The following is a 19,818-nucleotide window of genomic DNA, read 5'->3' as shown; positions in this document are numbered from 1 at the left end:
TTTTGGTTTACGAAACAAAAGTACTGTCCGGGCCACAAATATCAATAAAGCATGTTTATTTCAAAATCGCTCCACTCGACGCGTTTCGAAGGGCAGGCCTTCTTTCTCACGAGTGCGAGTGTAAAGTTGTGACGTAGTTAAATACAGATCACATGATTTTCACCTCAGTGTCAACATAAAGAACAGACTAGCTGTTGTCTTTGTATTACGGAGCTAGAGAACATACTAGTGGCAATCAATGAAAATGAATCGTTCCAGTTTAGTCAAAACAAATATTGCAGACAGTTGGTGATATACAAAATACTTTTCGTAAGAAATAATAATCAACAAATTTAAATGGCATCTGAAATGCAAAAACATAAAATTATACGGCAATCCTTCTTTACATGGCCACATGGGTCTATGGTGCCAGGCCGTGAGGCTCCCGCCTCCCGTGAGGCTCCCGCCCTGACATAGCAAACTACAGTGTCCCGGGGCAGGCACCCCGGGACACTGTAGGAGCCGTCCCTGGGGTGGTGGCGGTCCCCAGGGCCATTAATGGCTCCAGGATGAGGGGCGCGCGCCCCCCTCCTCACATTTTCAAAGCTCCAGGGGGTGGTGGTCCCCAGGGCTGGGCGGTCCATCACGTACCCCCCAATCTAAATATTTAGAGCCCCAGGGAGGTGGTGGTGCCCGGGGCTTGGGGGGGGCATTAGAGCCCCCCCTTACCATTGCAATAATCAGCCCAGGGGGGTGGCTGTCCCCGGGGCTTGAGCCCCCTGACAAAGGGTATTTCAAAAAAAATAAAAGCCCCAGGGGTGGCGGTCCCCGAGGCTTGGGGGGGGGTGTTAGAGCCCCCCTATCATTTCAATACCCAGCCCTGGGAGTGGCTGTCACCGGGGCTGTGGGGGGGCAGTGTGCCCCCCCGCAATCAAAATTAAATTGAGCCCCGGGGTGGCGGTACCCGGGTCTTGGGGGGGCGTTAGAGCCCCCCACCATTTCAATAACAAGCCCCGGGGGTGGCGGTCCCCAGGGCTGTGGGGGGGCCGTATGCCCCCCGCAACTATAAAGGTTTTGCCACAGGGGGTGGCGGTCACCGGGCAGTGTGGGGGGGATTGGGCCCACCACACTTTTTTTTACAATGCCCCCGGAGGCTAATTAACACCTCATTTTTTTTTTTATTAGCAGGATCCGCGCACCGTGCGCGGATTTTGCCGATTTGAAAACAAATAATAATTGGGGGGGCCTCGGGGGTCCTTGTGGGACCCCCTGAGCAGGCCTAGGGGGTCAGGGTGTTTCTACCCTGCCCCCTTTTTGCGTTTTGCGCATTTTTTTCCTAGGTTTCTTGTGCCTTGGTTTTACAAGGCACAAGATGGCTGCCAACACTTCCTGGTTTGGAGTGTTGACAGCCAATTAGCATACAGCTTGGGTTCGGCAGGGTACGCTTAGGTGCGCGAATCCTCCGCGGCCATAGATATATATGTGATTTTACTTTTTATTTTCTCAGGAACTAGTGAACGGATTTACACCATTTACCCAAAAGGCATGACTCTGAACCAAGGGCTACTTTTTTGCCAAATTTGGTGCAATTTCGTTCAGCACTTCGGGCTGTAGCTGCAACTAAAGGTTCCTATGGGAAATTGCATGGGCAAAACACGTTTTGGACCCCCTTTTTCTCGGCCCCCGCTTGACAAATCACCCAGAGACTTTCAGGATAGGAGCAGATGAGAGCGCCCCACCAGTTTAGAAATTTTCTTGAAGATTCGTCAACCGGTGCCAAAGTTATTCCAAATAGAATGTTGCGGATTTCCTATGGATAATAGGTCCTAACTAGAACTACCTACTATATCTTTGTTTATGTTGTGTTTCTTATTCCATAATGAGTGCAGCAATGAAACTTTACTGTAAATGTACAAAGATATGTATTCGCACAAGGTGACAATTTAAAGCTGAATTTAAATTGACTTTCTTTTTTATAATTGTGTATCAATGAAATGATAAATCGGTGATGATTGAATAACACATTTTTTTTAAAGGACTACCTAATATATATATATATATATATATATATATATATATATATATATATATATATATATATATATATATATATATGTATATATATATATATAATTAATTGAGCCCCTACTGTTACTTAGAACCCTACTATTTGTGGACGTGCTGCTTTCATACTCACCTGAACACATTGACAGTTTTTGCAGAAGGGGCTTCGTCTGTTGCCTCTACACTTGTCTCCTCCTCGAAGTACTCCTCATAGATATCAATGGCATTGTTCTGCTTGATGCAATGCTCCATTACCTGGGGAAGAACAGCATATGTGCCCTTAGCAGAATCCTTGCAGTGGTCATACCCTTTGGTGTTATACAGTATACTAGACACACAAATTTGGGTGATGAGTCGTTTCTGCCAACAAAGATATGAAACAGTATCTTCAGCTGGCCAACTCATGGGGGCTGCAGTGACGAGCACGAAGCTCCTTGTTCACACTTTCATCATAAAGTCACAATAATGTCAAGGCTGACCAGAAAGTCTGATATGAAGTGGCATTATCCATGCAACATTGAACCTGTGCATAAAACTCAAGGTCAATTCCTAAATGCACACCCAAACAGTAGCCAGAGTTCCTTGTGAAAAAGGACTGTCCTGAAAGACTTACTTCTATGTTGTGCATCATGTCATGTCTTCCATGAAAGAGACTAAGCACAGAATACAATGTGCTTTGCAGCCTCCTTAGAATCATTTATGTTCCATTCAGAGAAACAGTTTTGAGAACAGTTAGGATCACGTGGTGACTCTTTTGTACTAGAATTGTTCTTTTTTCCAAAATCTCAAACATTGCCATGCTGAACATATATATATTTACACCTTATTTGTCAAGCATCAGTTTCCACAGATGACACCATCAACGGTTTCGCCCATCAATTAATGCCAGCTGTGCCATCTCCCACCTCTCTGGCATACTCCATTAATGCCATTCCACCATCCTGCTCATCAAAGTAGCGCAATGCCTGGCATCTGGTGGCCCCACCATACCTGTGCGCTTTGGCTTGTTTCAGTCTCTCTGGAGTTTTGTATAGGTTGCTGCTGTAACACATCCTCCCAACTCTTTCAGAGAGGCACAATTACACCACAGTTCAACTACTACGAGTGCGCTCTGCCAAGATGGCATCCTGTTCTTCTGAGCAGTCACTGCCCATGTTACACCACTAGCCATCATAGCTCACAGCTGTCAAGCCTCCTCCTTTCTCTCTGCAAACACACTTTCCACATAGGTCCATTGCCCAGGTCCCATTTATAGCTCACTGACACAACATCAACTTTTCTACACAGAGAGATACACGAGTAGTGCCATCTACTATGAGCAGCACACTGTCCAAGTGTCACAACTGCGCAGTTCTACAGTGTAGTTACTCACTTCAGTTCTCTTTATGCTTCCTGTGATGCAGTCTCCCTGCTGTTCTGTGCAAATGACTGTTCCCATGCAGCGATCGTGCTCTAAGTAGCACTGGCTCCGTGCTCATCTGGCATCCTCACTGTTGCTACACCACTGTCAAATACTTCTTCGCACACCTAAATGGCATGCTCCTTAGTGGCACGAGTCTCTTCTTCTGGGCAGCACACTCGCTCCACGGGCTGTTGCTGCCCTTCTGGAACGGACTGAGTTTCAAACGTGAATGAACTTTCCTGCTTTCATGATCAGTTGGACTCAAGGCAGGAAAGGCAGTAATGCCAACTATGCAGAGTGAAGCATAGGGCTGAAACAGACTTTCCACCTCTCCCATTACTTCCTTAATCACATGTACAAAAATAGAGAGCAAAAGGACCAATCCTACCTTCAGACAATCGGGCAGTGGAGGGTCATCTAGATGACCAGTGGCCACAACAGGGAAAGCGTAGGAAGAGTGTTTTGCAAGAGAGAATATACAGACCGTAAAAGAAAAAAAGGAAGGAGGACCCATGTGTGTGTTTGTTATGTGTGTCATATCATAACATCTGTGAGGGTTCTGTTAATCTCAAATAACTCTAACAAGAGAGGAACAGAAGATAGCAGCGTATGTGGTGGAGTAGCCATACACGGAACCAGAATGGATTCTAGGTAAGTATGAATGAAGTTCCAGCTTACTGGGTGGCAAGCCTATCACAATAACAACATGAAACACTGATGGCAGACTCAAAGATCAGCAGTTTAGGAATCATTGTGGAATGTTTTCCACAATACCTGTTGCCTGACTCCACAAATCATAAAATGTAACATAGAGCATGGTAACCAACAGGCTTACGTTCTCTCAGGCTGTTTCAGTCTTTTTGAGCCTACCAGGTTGGAAAATGTATTTAACAACAATGTATGAACAACAGTCAAATCATCCCAGTTCAAAACATTTCAGATCTGCAGACAAACCTAACAGTTAAACAGCACTGCACTCACAATCAACTATCGGAGGATGAAAGTTCTCATCAGCAAAATGGAAAGTTTATAATGCTCTCCAACTTTTCAACCAAGAAAAGCTAAACATCAGCTAATTCAGCAAAGAAGAGAAAGACAAAACACACCTCTTAACAGCGTCGGAATTTAACCACCATAGAACTATTTACTAACTAACACCAGAAACAACATTGAGTATCTAGCAAAATCTGATGAATTAAGAGCGTGAACGGAAGCAGTTCAGCTTGAAATGCAGATAAGTATCACATATCACAGAGCAGATCAGGATTAAGGTCCTCATAAAACGCAGAAAGGTTTATGAAAATCAGCAAGTGAACAAAGTAGTGGCCTTACACTGCCCAGTTGTAGCATGGTGTTAAGGTAATTCTCGTCTTTCTCCACTTTCTTCCGAAAACGGATGGTTTGCTCCACTTCTTGTGGGTTGACGTCTTTGGGCCATCCACCTTCGATGTGATTGATGCCTCGCGTTTCCATCTCATACCTTTCGGTGTTGACCTGCAGCAAGTAATCCGAAACAATAGTAAACACAAAAAGACAGATGTGTGAAAAAGGAAGTTGCAGAAGTGGAAATGAGTACTCCAAATATATTAGTACATTACGAAATTTGTGATGGGATCCATTTCAAAGTTGACTCTTTTTTAAGCCAATAGACTACACAACATCCCAACAGGATCATCACCTGGAAAGTATATCTGCAGCATGAACACGACTTAAGTTACATGAGAGACCACTTGGATGTGAGAGGTGAGCGAAATCCCCGACAGAGCAGCTCTATTATCTCAGAGATTAGGCCATATAAAATAAGGCCTCAACCGGTAGTGTCTGTTTAACCTGATGTACAAAACGGCTGTTACAGGGCTAAACCTTGCCTTATATGTGACCAATAAAGCCCCATTCTAGTGTGTTTTCACAGGCAGGTCATGAAATCAGAGTCCTCCTATATCTCAGAGTGTCCAACCCCAATTAGATATCATCCACCACCAGAACACAAGCTTTCCACAATTTTGAGGATTGTGGGAGGGGTACGTGTTGTACCTGCTTTATCTCTGTTTTTTCAACTTAATAATGTACAAGCAACTTTGAAGTTCCGTACTTTAATACATACAACATCCTAATAATTCAGCTCATGCTAAATAAAGAGCAAATCTAAATCTAAATCTAGAAATACTTATGCATAAAGTTATCTTCTGGAATTGGTGCAGATTCACTACTTTTTTCAATTAAGTAAACTTTCCTGAAGTACACATGGAAAACTGTGCCTGCCAGGCGAGCATGAGTCATTAACTCATTTGAAAACCACTGTCATTTACTTCTGTAAATTGTAAATAGGCCTGTTCTTTGTCATTTTCACTTGTCTAATTATTTGTGCTGTAGATTATGCCGACTAGAATATCAGCCATTTAGTTTAATGGCACTCAACCTCTTTATCTACAACCCCAATCATTTCGAGGTATTAACTTCATTGTCTCACTTTGGAAATGGATGCAGTCCAGCTCTTGGCAGAAGTAGATCTCAACCCATTTCCAGAGTGGAAAGGGGTCAGAGAGGTGATTAAGAGTACACATAAATTCTCAGGGCCTCATTTATGAAAAGTGACGCATCGCTGCGTGAAAACAGCGATGCGTCACTTTTCAGTGCGCACTCCTTGCGACACCAATGATGCGTCATATTTAATGTATGACGCATCATGTCGCAAGGACTTACAGATACGTCATTATTTCTGACGCATCTGTAAGCGCAAAAGTGACGCATTGCTGGAGTGTGTCACAAAAGTGACGCATCTCCAGCAATGCGTCCTTTCACATGGGGAGAGCCCCATGTGAAAGGGCTTGCGTCAGTCTTACGCCTGCTGTGAGGCAGGCGCAAGATTTTGACGCAACCGCATCCTAAAAGTGACGCAGTGAAATCTCATAGATTTCACTGCGTCACTATTACGAGGCTTTTTGCGGGGGAACGCCCCCTCTGCATACATTATACCTGACGCAGGTATAATGTGGCGCAGGGGTTTAAAAAGTGACGCATCTACCTAGATGCGTCACTTTTTAAATATGGCGCAACATGGCGCATGTTATACGCCGCAGATGCGTCACAAAAAGTGACGCATCCGCAGCGCAAAACTGACGCAAGGCCTCATAAATGAGGCCCTCAATGTTGTTGTGTTACCAAACGAAAAGAAAGTTTCCACCCGGTAAAGCCCACTCTCCACCCCATAAGTGGGATTTACACACGTGCAGTATTACACCACTGTGTGTAATTACAGGACTTACGAGCACACTGTAGCCTTCACTGAATTCTTTGCACTTGTAAATAAAAGTCATCATGCCTAAATGAGATGTCCAGGCACAAATGGCTTTGTGAATCAGACAACTACAGAACCGACTGCACCCTGAGAAACACTAAGGGTCTTACTCGTTTTACCAATATCAGGAATGTACATAAGAGTACATCATTTAAGTTTGCAAAACTTTTGAATACTGTCTCCTGCAGGGGTGGGTCCTTATTTGATCTTTGTTCAGGGTACATGAGAACAAACCTTACTGACCTAAATTTCCTTTAGGGTCCATTAGACATTAGATATGTTTCCCGCAGGGGAATTTGCCCCCTCTGACATTTGCATCTGCCCATGAGCTGTCCCCTAAGGCTCCCCTGTATTTTGTTTCTTTAGCAAGCATTATCTTCCCCTCACCAGATGATATTTATTGCCTCGTACCGGGAAAATAAGTTTAGCAAATGTAGAGTGGTCTTGATTTTCTTGAAGCAGCTAGATCTTGATACATGCTCTGCAGTTGGCTGCTTTCTGAAAAGTGCTCTCTGCTTGCCAAAATCTGTGATGTTTTAGGGAAGACACCTGCAATTGATTTTTAACGTATACATGGTTTCAGTGGGCCTCTCTTTTTTCACTGTCAAAAGTGCTGTGTTATATATGATTGCCCTAACACTATTTTTTATAAATTGCATTTTAATTGAGAAATTTTAATAAGTGGTTCTTAGCTGGTTTGAGCCCTTTTTTACTGTCTTTAAACTCTTATTATATGCCATTTTGAAAAGATCCTGTGTTATAAAATGCACTTTATTTACAAAAAAAAGCTGCCCTTTTTAACTACTCATGTGTTAAAAAACATATTGTATGAACTTATGGTCTTTTATTGCTGTTTTTGGTATGTAATTTTGTATCGTTTATGAACTGCTGCTGCAAGAGCGAATAAAGATTATTGAACCTAATCGTAGTTTGCAAAGATCTCAGTCATGAGTGCAGTGCTCTCTAAACGTCTGTGGAAATGGAATTCCAAGATGTAGTCACCTCTCTGAAAGTCCATAAGCATGTACGCTTGTGGGCATTCATAAACTCCTGTCATGCTCCTTTCCAACCTGGAACCAATAGGATGTTTAATTGATTCAAGGGCTAATGTTGGGATGGAGAAACGACGCCTGAATGACTCCGGAGAGCAAACGCCCATGCGCCAAAGTCCCCATAGCAACCTGTAGTGTTTTGACCACTAACTACTTCAGCACACAGGACAATCCTATGGAGGGTTTTCAGTGATGTGGAGTGAGACCCAAAGTGGGGCTCTGCGGTCAGGAAAGTCCATAAAGCGGGACCCAGCTTCGTCAATAAGACTTTGTCAATAAGACTTTCACAACATTCGTGATGGTGACATATGGGCCCGTGGAAAGGGAAAGGAGTGCGGATTGTGAGGGGTATTTAAAGCACAGTATTTTGTAAAACAACCATGTTTTAAGTCCTTCAAAACAGAGAAAGGAGTGAATGTGTGTGTGTTTTGTCTGAGTGGCTATTTGATAATCCCAGGTGAAATTCGTCAGACACCTTATCATACCCAACTGAAAGCACCTGTACCCAACTACTTATTAAATAATACATTTATTGGGGGGTGTAACACCCCAAACACCACCCTCCGAAGATACACCCCTCACACCAAGACGGCCTCCCATTCTCATCTCCCCAGACTGTAGCAGTAAAATTATTACAGCAAAGGACTGGTGTTATTTTCCTGTTCTATGCTCACATACAACTGGTATCTGCAGCCGGGTTCTTCACCTGTTCTTAAGAGGAGTGGAGTTTGCATGTACATGTAAATCAGACTGGTAGCTGTTGCAGTACATGTGTTGCTTACGTGCAATGTATGCATGTGGAGAGTGAAATGGTGAATGTGGGAGAGGGCCTCTTGGAATCACCCCAGACTTCCCAGAGACTTCTCCCTGTGGGTCGGACTCCTCCCACACATTCCATTGGCATTTTCGTGTGCCTTTCAGTAATGAAAACACGCAAATGGCCAAAGACGGGTGCATGTCCCGCCTTTCCTCTAAACGTTCAGTCCCATGGCCTTTGGGTCTCGGGAGCGAGCAGCGGCGCGCAGGCTGGCAGCTGTTGTGGATCAGGTTACTATTTTAACATAGCGCGGTCACTTTTACTTTCGTGGGTTTGCTAGTTTTATTTTTTGTTTTCCTTGCGAGCAGGTTTTGTTTGCCCAGGCACCCCTGGGGCAGCGTGCTACCCCTCTGCCCTCTCTGCGCACACACACAGCGTCATCATGGGGCTGCAGGCGGCTTCGAGTGTGCCAGCTTCCCCTCAGAGAGTGGCTTTTAAACCCCCTTCTTCATGGAGGGCGGGCAGCAGCACAGAGCCCAAGTTTTCATGCCTGCTGACGACTTCCAACTCTGGGGAGTAACATCCGAGAAGCGGGTGTGGGGCACTTGCACCTTTGTTTATTGGGTTAACTTGCAGCTCAGCTGCATGTTTACATGTGTGCGTTTTCGTTGACACGGGTCTTGCATGTGGCAAGGGTAGACTGGTGGTGGTGGGGGGATGGGATATTACAAGTTTACATGCTGTGGCACTTTTGTAAACTTTGTTTGCACTATAGTCTAAAATTTTTTTGCATTCAGTTCAAAGGACAAGGAATTGTCCATTAGGACCCCTAAGTTTTTTACTGCGATCCTTGGTTGGGGGGGAGGACCCAGCTCAGCGGGCCACCATTGGTGGTCCCAGTTTTGCGAGTCTCTCTCAAACAGGAGCATCTCCGTTTTAGAGGCGTTAAGTTGGAGATAGTTGTCTGCTAGCCAGTCTTAGATTGCCAAAATGTCTTCCTTGAAACTCACATGGTCTTTAGTGAAGGTAAACAACTACGTGTCATCAGCGTAAGATAACATCTTAATCCCATGGGCCTTGGCCAGAGGACGAATGTAAACGTTAAAAAGTGTAGGGCTCAACGCAGAGCCTTGTGGGACACCGCAGTTGAGAGGATGGATATTGGACTGATGAGGGGGGGCATGAATCTGGAAGGAACTTTCAGATAAAAACGATGCAAACCAGGCCCAGGCCGTGCCGCAGACCCCGATCTCCCTGAGTCGATGGAGTAGGATCCCATGGGAGACCGTGTCAAAGGCCGCACTCAGGTCGAGCAGCACCAGAACAGTGGTGCCACCTCATCCAGTACCGCCTTCAGCTGCTCTGTGACTGCCAGCAAGGCGGATTCCGTGCTATGATTAGACCGGAACCAGTTTTGTGATTTTTCCAGAATCTCATTCTCCTCTAAATACCTGGTAAGGGTGGTATTGACATGGGATTCCATGACCTCTGCCAAGTAAGGGAGCAAAGTGATGGGCCGGAAGTTCTCAGAAGCAGAGGCATCCAATTTAGGCTTTTATAGGATAGCGTGTTTCCATGATTTGGGGAGCACCGCTGACTGGAGTGATCTGTTAATCAGCACCCTCCCTGCAGTCAGGAGGCAGTCTTTGAACTTCCTCAAAATATCAGGTTTGAACGGGTCGGCAGGAGAGCCAGATTTCACCTTGTTAGAGAAGATGTCCATGTCTTTACAGGATAGGGGGGGGATAGGGCTTGGAGATGGGGAGAGGAGTCTGTGGTAATGATAGAAAGCAGAGAGTCCGGTGTCGCCCTAAGCACATCGAGTGTAGTATAGATGTGATCAAATTTATTGATGAAAAATTGGGCTAGCTCTTCACACTGTTGGTTGGAGGAGATAATATTATTAGTGGTTGCTATGGGTTTCGTCATGTCATCGACCAGGGAAAATATGGTTTTGCAGGGATTGGCACTAGAAGTCATTAAGTTGGTATAATATACAGCTTTGGCCTTTTGGACAAGCTTATGAAAGGCTTTGATCGCGTCTGTAGAGTAGTTTGGCTGAGGGGTTGTAGGAGCGTTTCCGTGAGCGTTCAAGGGATTTGCAGTGTTGTTTTTCCTGCCTTAAAGACTCATTCTAGCATGCATGGGATTTTGTACGCTTAGTGCAGATCAGTTTTTTTGGGATGAGTGGTCTAGTCAAAGGCGCACATGATCACCTGTAATTTTCTGACTTTCTTTGTGATTCAGGCTATAAGATTTTACAATACATTAAATTCCTGAAACATATGATGTGAACATTGATTGCCAATTTGTTTGTCTTGCAAGGCACTCATGTCTACAATTATTTGGAATCTAAAGATGGACAGTTAGCTTGGATTTGATCAACAGGGCATCAAGTTGAAATATTTGGACACTGAGATGGCCCAAGTATTTTTGGGTGTACGGAGAGGGGAAGGTTTGCTCAGCATACCGCGCGGGATTAGTTTTTCTATGCAACCAGATAAGAACAGGGGGGCGTTGCTCCGTGGATGGGTTTGCCAAATAGTGCTCAGTGGCTCATATTCGGCCCACAGGATATCCAGTTAAAAAATAAAACCTCATCAAAGGGGATATATTTTTGGGGAATCAGAGAGCTAGCAGTGGAACCGTCTTCTTGAACAGCACCTAACAACTAATAACCCCACTTATATGTCAAGAATCCCTTTGTTAATCAATGGGTCATTGTGTGCACTCTGAATAGCACCCACTGCAACAGTGCCTATTCCCTCAGGAACTAAAGAACATTAACTATAACAGCAAAGTTTCACCACCACATTTAGAATTCAAAATTAAAGATTCATGAAGGACAGTATTCTTCAATTTGATATTCTTTATTTCAAAACCACAGTTGAAGCACCATACAGCTGACGCGTTTCGTCCCAACAAGGGGACTTCTTCAGGGCTTATGCAATTGATGTGGAGATCAATCAATGTTGGGAAGACCAAGATGGAAGGTGTGGCCCATAGTTGGCGTCCGTTCGTCTCCTTGTGTGTAAGCTTAAGATATAGCTCTAGTTGTATTCAGGTCAAGTTTGTGTCCGATATTTGTAAAGGTCTGTAACAGTGAAGAATCTAGTCAATGGAGTGGTTTCCTCGAATTAATTGTAATTGGACAATCCAAAATTCAAAATATTTCCAAGAAGCTGAAGAAAGGTGAGCAGATAATGTCGCTATTGGTCTAAAATAGGACCGCAGAGCAAAACTCCAAAGCTACCGACCACGATGCGTCCGGACGTGGTTAGTAGAAGAAGCATCAGCTGTTTTTAGCAAGAGTAGAGAGAAGAGTGTGGTTGAAAATAGAGAACAGACAGGTCAGGAACCTAGATGATGAAACTAGGGATTGCATTAGCTGAGTGGGTTGTTTTAAGAGATTGAATGAGGTACATAAAATATTTGCTGATTGAAGTATGGGTACCAGCTTCAAAAGAGGATGATGGGGTGAACGAATTGAGCAAATTGGCAATTGAGTATACTGCAGTGTAGGAAAGAGAAGGAGTGTTTTCATCCATCAGCATAAAATACAAAGAGAATTCACCTTTGAAACTGACTGCCATGCTATTGTGCAACCATCATAGAGATAATGCCACTCAGAAAATCATCAAACAAAACTAAGTACACTAAGATAAATCATTGGAGTTAAAATGCATGCTACATAACACTACCCACTTTAACTGACAACAACTGTATGAAAATTGAAATCCAATTGGTCCTGCTCTGACTCTCTATCACTACAAAAAAACAACCACCAGAAGAACAATCTGACACTGATGGGCGTTCCTGAGGGAGCAGAGGGCCATATCTCTTGTAATTTTTGGAGGCCTGGTTTAAGTCCTAGATCCCTGAGGTGAACATGTCAATATGATTTGTTCTAGAGAGGGCACACACTTACTCCAGGACCCCCTTTCACTCTACCATACCCTATGATCAGTAAAGTTATCGACTATGAAAATAAATATGTAATTCTTTGTGCTGCTCACCAGTCACCAGAACTGCATTGCGCATCCAATAAAGTCATGATTTTTCTCAGTTATACTGCAAAACTCCAGCGGAAATCCTTTCTTGAAGTAAAGCAAAAGCGCCTAGCCATACTGCTCCAATACATACTGTTTTACCAAGCCCGACTGTAGGTTATGTTTCAGGCAAAATCTTTCTATTTCAACACCACACAGTTGGCCTGGGACTGGGTGGAGGAGCAAACACCAGCACGGAAGACCTCAACTGTCCCATCTTTGCCTTCCTGTGAATGGACTCAGGCAGACAGACTGAGGCAGCAAGAATGATGAGCAAAATCAAGGAACAGAAGGGTGTAAGGGCGGCAGAAAAAAGGATGGACAGGAAGGTGGCGCATCCTCGAAATTAGCAAAGACGTCTTGCTCCACCACAGGAGAACTGACCTGGCCCTAGAAATGGCCACACTGCCTCATTGGTGGGTTGTTTTTGGCACAGATTGGCTTTGCACCATGTAGCCCCAGGCTAATACCTGTAATTGTGAGAAGACATGTTAACACTGATAAATAAAGCTGTTGTATGGAGCTGGACACTCCTACAGCATTAGTTGCATCTATATAATTTACTTCAGCTTTATTTTTTAGTTTAATCGGTTTTCCTGTATTATGGGGGCTACAGATACTTCATGTTTAGAAGTATCAGGTGGGAGGGGTGTTGGGATGGAGGTTTTGGCACAATGTATGCACACTACACCACTAGTAAAACAAAGTAGTCACCCAGAGGTCTACGAGATTCAGTCATAATGACCGACTGCACTAGTGACTCTGAATATACACTGATTTCTTTGAAATTCAACGGCCTGAATAATAAATTTAAACAGGGGCGGTCCTGAAATATGTGAAGAGGTTATGCCAAAAGGTGCTCTTGCTCCAAAAGACCCATTTGTTAGTTAACAATTGCTATTTCCTGTACTGGCATGGATATAATAGGGTCTACCATGCTGGGTTTGCCCACAGAACATGCGGATGACAATCATGTTACATCAATCCTTTCTCATAGCCATTTCAGAGGCACAAACTGAAGGCTGGGAAGATATGTCCAAATCTCTAGAACACTGGGAAAAAAATCTATGCGTTAATATATATGTCCCCCGCTGCCCCTGCCCCTTCCCGGCTGATTGATGCTACCATGAAGGATCCGTCCGGATACTCCTGGCGGCTCTAGAGTGCAGGGCAGTAGTTGATAGAGTCTTTAACTCTTTGATGTACTCTTCTTAGGATTCTAGAGATGTTGGGCCCCACGAGGAGAATGTACCTCTTAGAGTGAGATGCCTCCCTTGGCCTCAGTGATCTCTGGAGGGCAAGATACCCCGATGTCCTCAACTTTATGTTTTACTTCAACACCTAGAACTCACACTTAAGCTTAGTCAACTTCTTCATTCTGGGGGGTTGTTGGAAGTAGTCTATTAGCCTGCTCCCATCGGCCCACTCACCATTGGAGATGACACTGTCACGCCCTCTGTATGTGGGGATGACAGTAGAAGCTCAATACTTGGTAGCCTTTGGATGAGCATCCCTAGTTCTTCCTCAGAAAGGGAAATGGAGTACCTGAAACTAAATATAACACCTGAAACATATATGCAGAAAATTATGAGAGGTAATGGAAGTGGTCTTGAGAGGCAAAATCATCTCATATCTCTCGGGTAGGCAGAAAGACAGAGAAAGAGAAAACACCTACTTAGAACAACAAACAACCCCACTTGAGTGGCAATAGTTACTACCGCCCAGCAATGAAATGGGATGCAGACTAGACAATATTATGGCAGCCCAGAAGCAAAGATTTCTAGATGCAACAAAGTCGTCCTGGTCTCCCTTGCAGCATAAACTATATGAATACGAAGGTAAGACTGTGACACTTCTCCATTGGCTAGCCAACACAGAGAAGAGAAGCAGGTTAGATATATACTCAAATTTTGCAACTTGATGTGCGACTTGGTCGATACCTCACAGGAAATTGTAGATATATTTGCAGACTATTATAAGGCACCTGGGCACTAGAACTACACAAAATCTTGAGGGATCTGGTTCTCCTGAATCCATCTGCTATTGATAGGGCAGATCTGAATCGTCCAGCCTCAGGGGATAAACTGAGAGAGGCTATGCAGGAGGTACCCATTAGAATGTTTCCAGGGCCCAACGGGTTTCCTTTAGAGTTCATGAAATGTAATGCCCCCTGCTTGATTTCTCGCCTGCTTTACATTTTTGATGAACCCTGCAAAATAGGGAACTGCCAAGAGACTTATGTGGTGCCACCATCATAGTCCTGCCTAATCCAGACAAATGACCTACTGATTGTGCCTCATACAGGCCAATATCCTTGCTTAATGTGGAGGGGGAAACAGTGCCCAACAGACTGGCCAACAGACCGGTTAAGGTGGTGCATTTCCCAATTAGCATGGATCAAAATGGATTTAAGCCCAGACGGGGCACTAGACATTGTCTCCATCATTTCCATCTTGTGTTGGCGTATGTGTTTGAGCTACAGGACACCACAGCTCTGGCATTATAGGATTTTGAGAGGAGCTTTGATTCAATCAAATGGCTGCTCCTCCTCCAAATGCCGGAACATACTAACTTTGGGCCTTACTTCCAGGAGTGCATAATGATCCTTTATTGTTCCCCCTGAGAAAGAGTGAGAGTAAATGGTGTGTTGTTAAGGCCTTCCAAATAGTGCAAGGGACTCAGCAAGGTTGCCCTCTATCTCCTATGGAGCCATGAGGACTGGATACATGTGACGAGCAGGTGACGTTCTGTTTTATATACAGAAGCCGGACCTCATATTACCCAGATTCATGCAAATACTGAAAGTGAATGGGGAAGCCTCAGGCCTTAGGGTCAGTTGGGGTAAGTCACTGGTGGTCCCATTAGTTGGGGAAATGGGTCTGGGGCTCCCAAATTGGCCAGAAGTAAAGGGAAGAAGTTTTTTGCTAACTTGGCATAACAATATCCAGGGACAAGCAGGAGAACTGGGACCTGGTGTTGCCCTCTCACTCAGAAAAGTAAAGATGGCATGTCTGCATGGAGCAGGCTACCCTTACATATCCTGGGCAGGTAAGGCACTGTTTAAAACGATAGCTCTCCCTTAAGTCCTGTATATGCTACAAAATTAACCCAATAGGGTTCCCCCCACTTGGTCTTCCTATATTCAATCCGAATTGATTAACTACATATGGGCAGGAAGCCCTCACAGGATGGCTCACAGGACGTGCATATAATCTCCGTTTGATGTTAGAATGGTGGTGGTTGATTTAAGCTGTACTATTTGGCTCCCCAACTGCTACCTATGAATGACTAGATATTCAGGGTCAGAGACGACAGGGCAGTTAGAACAGAAGTTCCATAACTTGAAAACCACGAGCTATGGTTGGTAATAATATGGGTTCAGGAGTCCCCAATCGCTGCCTCCAATAATGACAAAACCTTTAGACTGTTGGCGATCAGTGCGTAGATGGATGGATTGGGAAGGGAAACTGGCAAGGGAAATGCCCCTATTGCATGGAATATGGCACCCTAAAGATTCCCAATTATTGGGTTCCATGCCAAAAATAACATTGGAATATCTAAGGTAAGAGATGTCGGAGCTTCAGATCATATGCTATCTTATGAGTAAATGACGGAGAAGTTTAAACTCCACAAATCACAAGGGACCTGATTGTTGCTCTCTCACTCAGAAACATCGTAACTCTCCCTCTACTTGCAGTAGAGACATACATTGGAAGTGTACAAAGATAGACTATCTTCTCTCCCAGACTTCAACCCCTGGGAGAAGAGAGTTCATTATAAGGCTTTAGTAGTAAACATACCAGATCCATTGGTGGCTTTGAGGGAAAAGTGGGCCACGACCTGGAGGGTTTACTGGAGGAGAAATGGGTTAAGGCAAAAAAATGGCAGCAAGGGTAACTGTGATTCCACTAGATTACATCTAATCGAGTTCAAGTATTTTCACAGAGTATATTTTACACCAGACAATTTAAGGAAAATGGGACAAAGATGTGACTGCTCCTGTCAGTGATGTAAAACAGAAAGAGGCACCTTCCTACACGTGATCTGGGCTTGTCCAATCACACAGAGATACTGTTCTTGCATTTTTGATACACTAGAGCTGGTGGTTGGCTTCCCTAGAGAAAGAGGCTCAAAACTGTTCCCGGGTTGTGACAGCCACATAAGCCACAAGCTACTAGTGGGTTTCGGATGTATAGTAGCCAAAGGAGAAATTGTGCAGCATTAGCGCTCCATGGAGGAGTGGCTGAGGGGTGTCAACTATTGTGCACTTGTGGAAGAATCAGTGAATAAATCAAGGGGCTGTCTCAAAAAGCATGCAAAGCTTTAGGAAACATGGTGGGACCACGTCAACAATGCTAGGCCGTGCCTAAGCAGACACCTGCCTTGAAGTGGCGCTGCCTGGGAACTCAAAGTTATATAATGAAACTTTGTCATTGTAAGTGACTACTGATAATATGAATAATTTCCAGATGTGATTACTGCATTTTGTAGTTGTGCACAAACGATAATTTTGCGTGTGGGGTCCATTAAGTTATGTTTGCTCCGTATGGCATACGCATGTGTACGTTGATGAAACATATAAAAATATAACATTAACAAATTTAAAAAAACAACTACAATAGGCACCGCAGGCACGAAAAAAATAGATATACCAAGGCAGACAACACAGAATGAACCCAGTGGTTTACAAGTACGTGAAAAGCAGATCTCGCTCCCTTAGGAAGTAGGAACTGCACACAATGCGCCACACCTTTGCTACACTGTCGAGCACACTCACCATCAAACAATCAACCACCCAAAACATAAAAGAGCAGCCTCTGCAAACCACAGTCAGTTCTGCCAAAAATGCCAGAGCTGTGTGGAAATGCAAATTATTGAGTCAGTAGAGATAGAATGTAATGGAAATGGAAATGTGCTTTGTACAAATGTAGGAAATATAAAGTGACGTGCATGAGGGCAAAGCATCTTCCTAGTTCCTGCATTGAGTTCTGCAGATTTTGCAGCAGTTTCTTACTGGGAAGACAGGATGCGTCTTGAATAGGAAAAAAACATATCAACATAACATGTGTATTTATAACGCTCGTGTTTCCCCCAGTGTTCGTCTTGGCGCTGAATAAGCGAATGCAACAGGACAAATTACATTTCGGAATACAGACAATAATAGTTCGAAACGCTGGAGTTTGTGCTGGTGAAAATCCTCTGTGCAAAGCACAATGACAACACTCCGGAATCAATCTGTAATTGAAGATACTTTTATAAGTAAAATAGCAATAGACAACAAAACTTCTGGCAATAGTACACAGATTTGAGAAAAAGAAATCTGAAAATGAACACAAAATGAATAAGCATGTATGCTTCCATCCTCATGGAAGAGTGTTCTGAAGCAGGCAGAGAATAGGTCATGGAAATAAAACGCAGTTGAAAATATATAACCTCGCTGTAAGCTCCTGTGGGCCACTATATGTGTGACAGCTGTTACAGTCTAGTGGGGGGAAGGATCACTGTATGTTTTACATAGCAACCGATATTCACCTAAAAGCACAGTCAAAGTACAGTTATTTTTACAAGTTAAAAACGAAGAACCATTGAAATAAGCCCCACATCAAACGCAATGCTCAAGACGTCACCCTAAATAAAACAGAACTGAAGATATTATGTATCACATTACCCTGCACTTTGCAGAGACCAGCATGAATGTAACATTAATAATTGGATTGTTGATGTGTTGTTTTTAATTACTTTACCTTTTAGGTGTTTTTATATATTGTTATAAATAATGTGACGCCATAAGTAATCCATTTGGTGGGATAGTTATGGATTGCATGACTGTTTTTGATTCAAAGCCCTATGCGACAAATTATTCAAAACAATCAGATGGAATTACACTCACAATATCTAGATACGTAGATTTGTTCTCTGTATATAGCTTTTAACAAAAGGCACAAAGGATAATTCTGGGATAAGACACAACAACATGTGGATAGAACAGCTGCTGTCCTATATATTTAATTTACAAACACCAAGGGAAGGTAGTGAGACAGGGATAGGGAGAAGAACACACAATCTCATTCCCCCAACTCTAAGTCTGTGCAATGCCCAGTTTCCCATTTGTAAACGTTTCTCCAAGTTAGTTGAAGTTACCTCATGTTCAGACATGTCATATGCACACTGGATTGCAATGTCGCACGGATTTCTGTCAATATAGTTGGCAGCCTGGCCAGGATCTGGAAGTATGTCAACATGGAGCTCGGCTGGCCGGTCAGAGAAGTTGCATTGTCGGCCAAATTCGCTCCTTTTTCTCGTGTAAACGTAGACTATCTCCATGGTGACTTAAGAAGCAAAACACATAAAAAAGCAAAATTATCCTTCATATAGTTCACAGCAACAGTTGTTTAGTACCAAGAAAAACAATTGGGTGCTGTAGTGTGGGCTGGGCCTTGTTGAGCACATTGCTATGTTAGCACTCTTCGAAAAGTGATGAGGGGAGATTTCGGGATAGTTGATCCTAGAACTGAGTCCCCTCTTACTAGCTGCCAGTACTTTCTCAAGATATTTCTTAACTGACTTTCCTGTTTGCTATATGTTGTGATCAGTCGGATAACAGATTTGTCATCTTTCTTTTGCCTACTAGGGGATTAAACACCATTTTACCTTTTTGCTGCTTTTGCACACAACACTGCATTTAACTGTTGTTGCAAATTAGGCTGCGTAAAATGCTTCACATGAGAATGGCTTGTTTCGGCATCCCTAGACTTACATCGTGACTCTAGTCTGCACACTCAGTGCTAAAAGCCTCCACGGTTATCATAACAAGGTAGCTGTTGTTCGGGCTGATCGGCTCATGTTTTAACCATAACATACATGCAGCTGCAAGCCAGCGTGATTCTGGCGCCTTTAATAATGCACTGTAAGCATGATTTCAGACACTTAGAAGAATCACGCTTTTCCAGAGAGACAGAGGGCTTTTGTAGATCTTGATGTGATCCCTTCCTGCTGATTCTAGAGGTATGGGGTCCCCAACACAAGCCTAAGAGACCTTCCATATTTTATAAAACATAGTTCCTAGCTAGGGAGGGTGATTTACTAGGTGCTATAGGACCTATTTTCACCATCAGTGTAATATTATTTCTCCTTTTGTGTTTTATGGAATTGTAACAATGCTGATCATATTATTTCTAATCATATATCTGCTTATGTTAGCAAAGATACAGCATCTT

At 43.6% G+C, this 19,818-nt stretch overlaps 1 protein-coding gene across 3 annotated transcripts in view; it reads right to left on the bottom strand.

The window, feature by feature from the left end:
- Positions 1 to 18,926, bottom strand: part of DNAI2 (dynein axonemal intermediate chain 2) — a 277,331-nt gene extending 258,405 nt beyond the window's left edge. For all 3 annotated transcript variants that reach the window (XM_086928785.1, XM_086928783.1, XM_086928784.1), the window contains exons 1-3: positions 18,743 to 18,926; positions 4,778 to 4,939; positions 2,177 to 2,298 (exon numbers count right to left, since the gene is read on the bottom strand). In XM_086928785.1, coding sequence (XP_086784911.1) covers positions 2,177 to 2,298; positions 4,778 to 4,939; positions 18,743 to 18,925 — 467 coding nt within the window. In that variant the 5' untranslated portion in view covers position 18,926. The remainder of the gene's footprint in view (positions 1 to 2,176; positions 2,299 to 4,777; positions 4,940 to 18,742) is intronic.
- Between the last annotated feature and the right edge of the window lie 892 nt (positions 18,927 to 19,818).

Source organism: Lissotriton vulgaris, chromosome 7 (assembly GCF_964263255.1).
Source record: "Lissotriton vulgaris chromosome 7, aLisVul1.2, whole genome shotgun sequence".
NCBI lineage: Eukaryota > Metazoa > Chordata > Amphibia > Caudata > Salamandridae > Lissotriton > Lissotriton vulgaris.
This window is presented reverse-complemented; position numbering and strand designations above follow the sequence as displayed.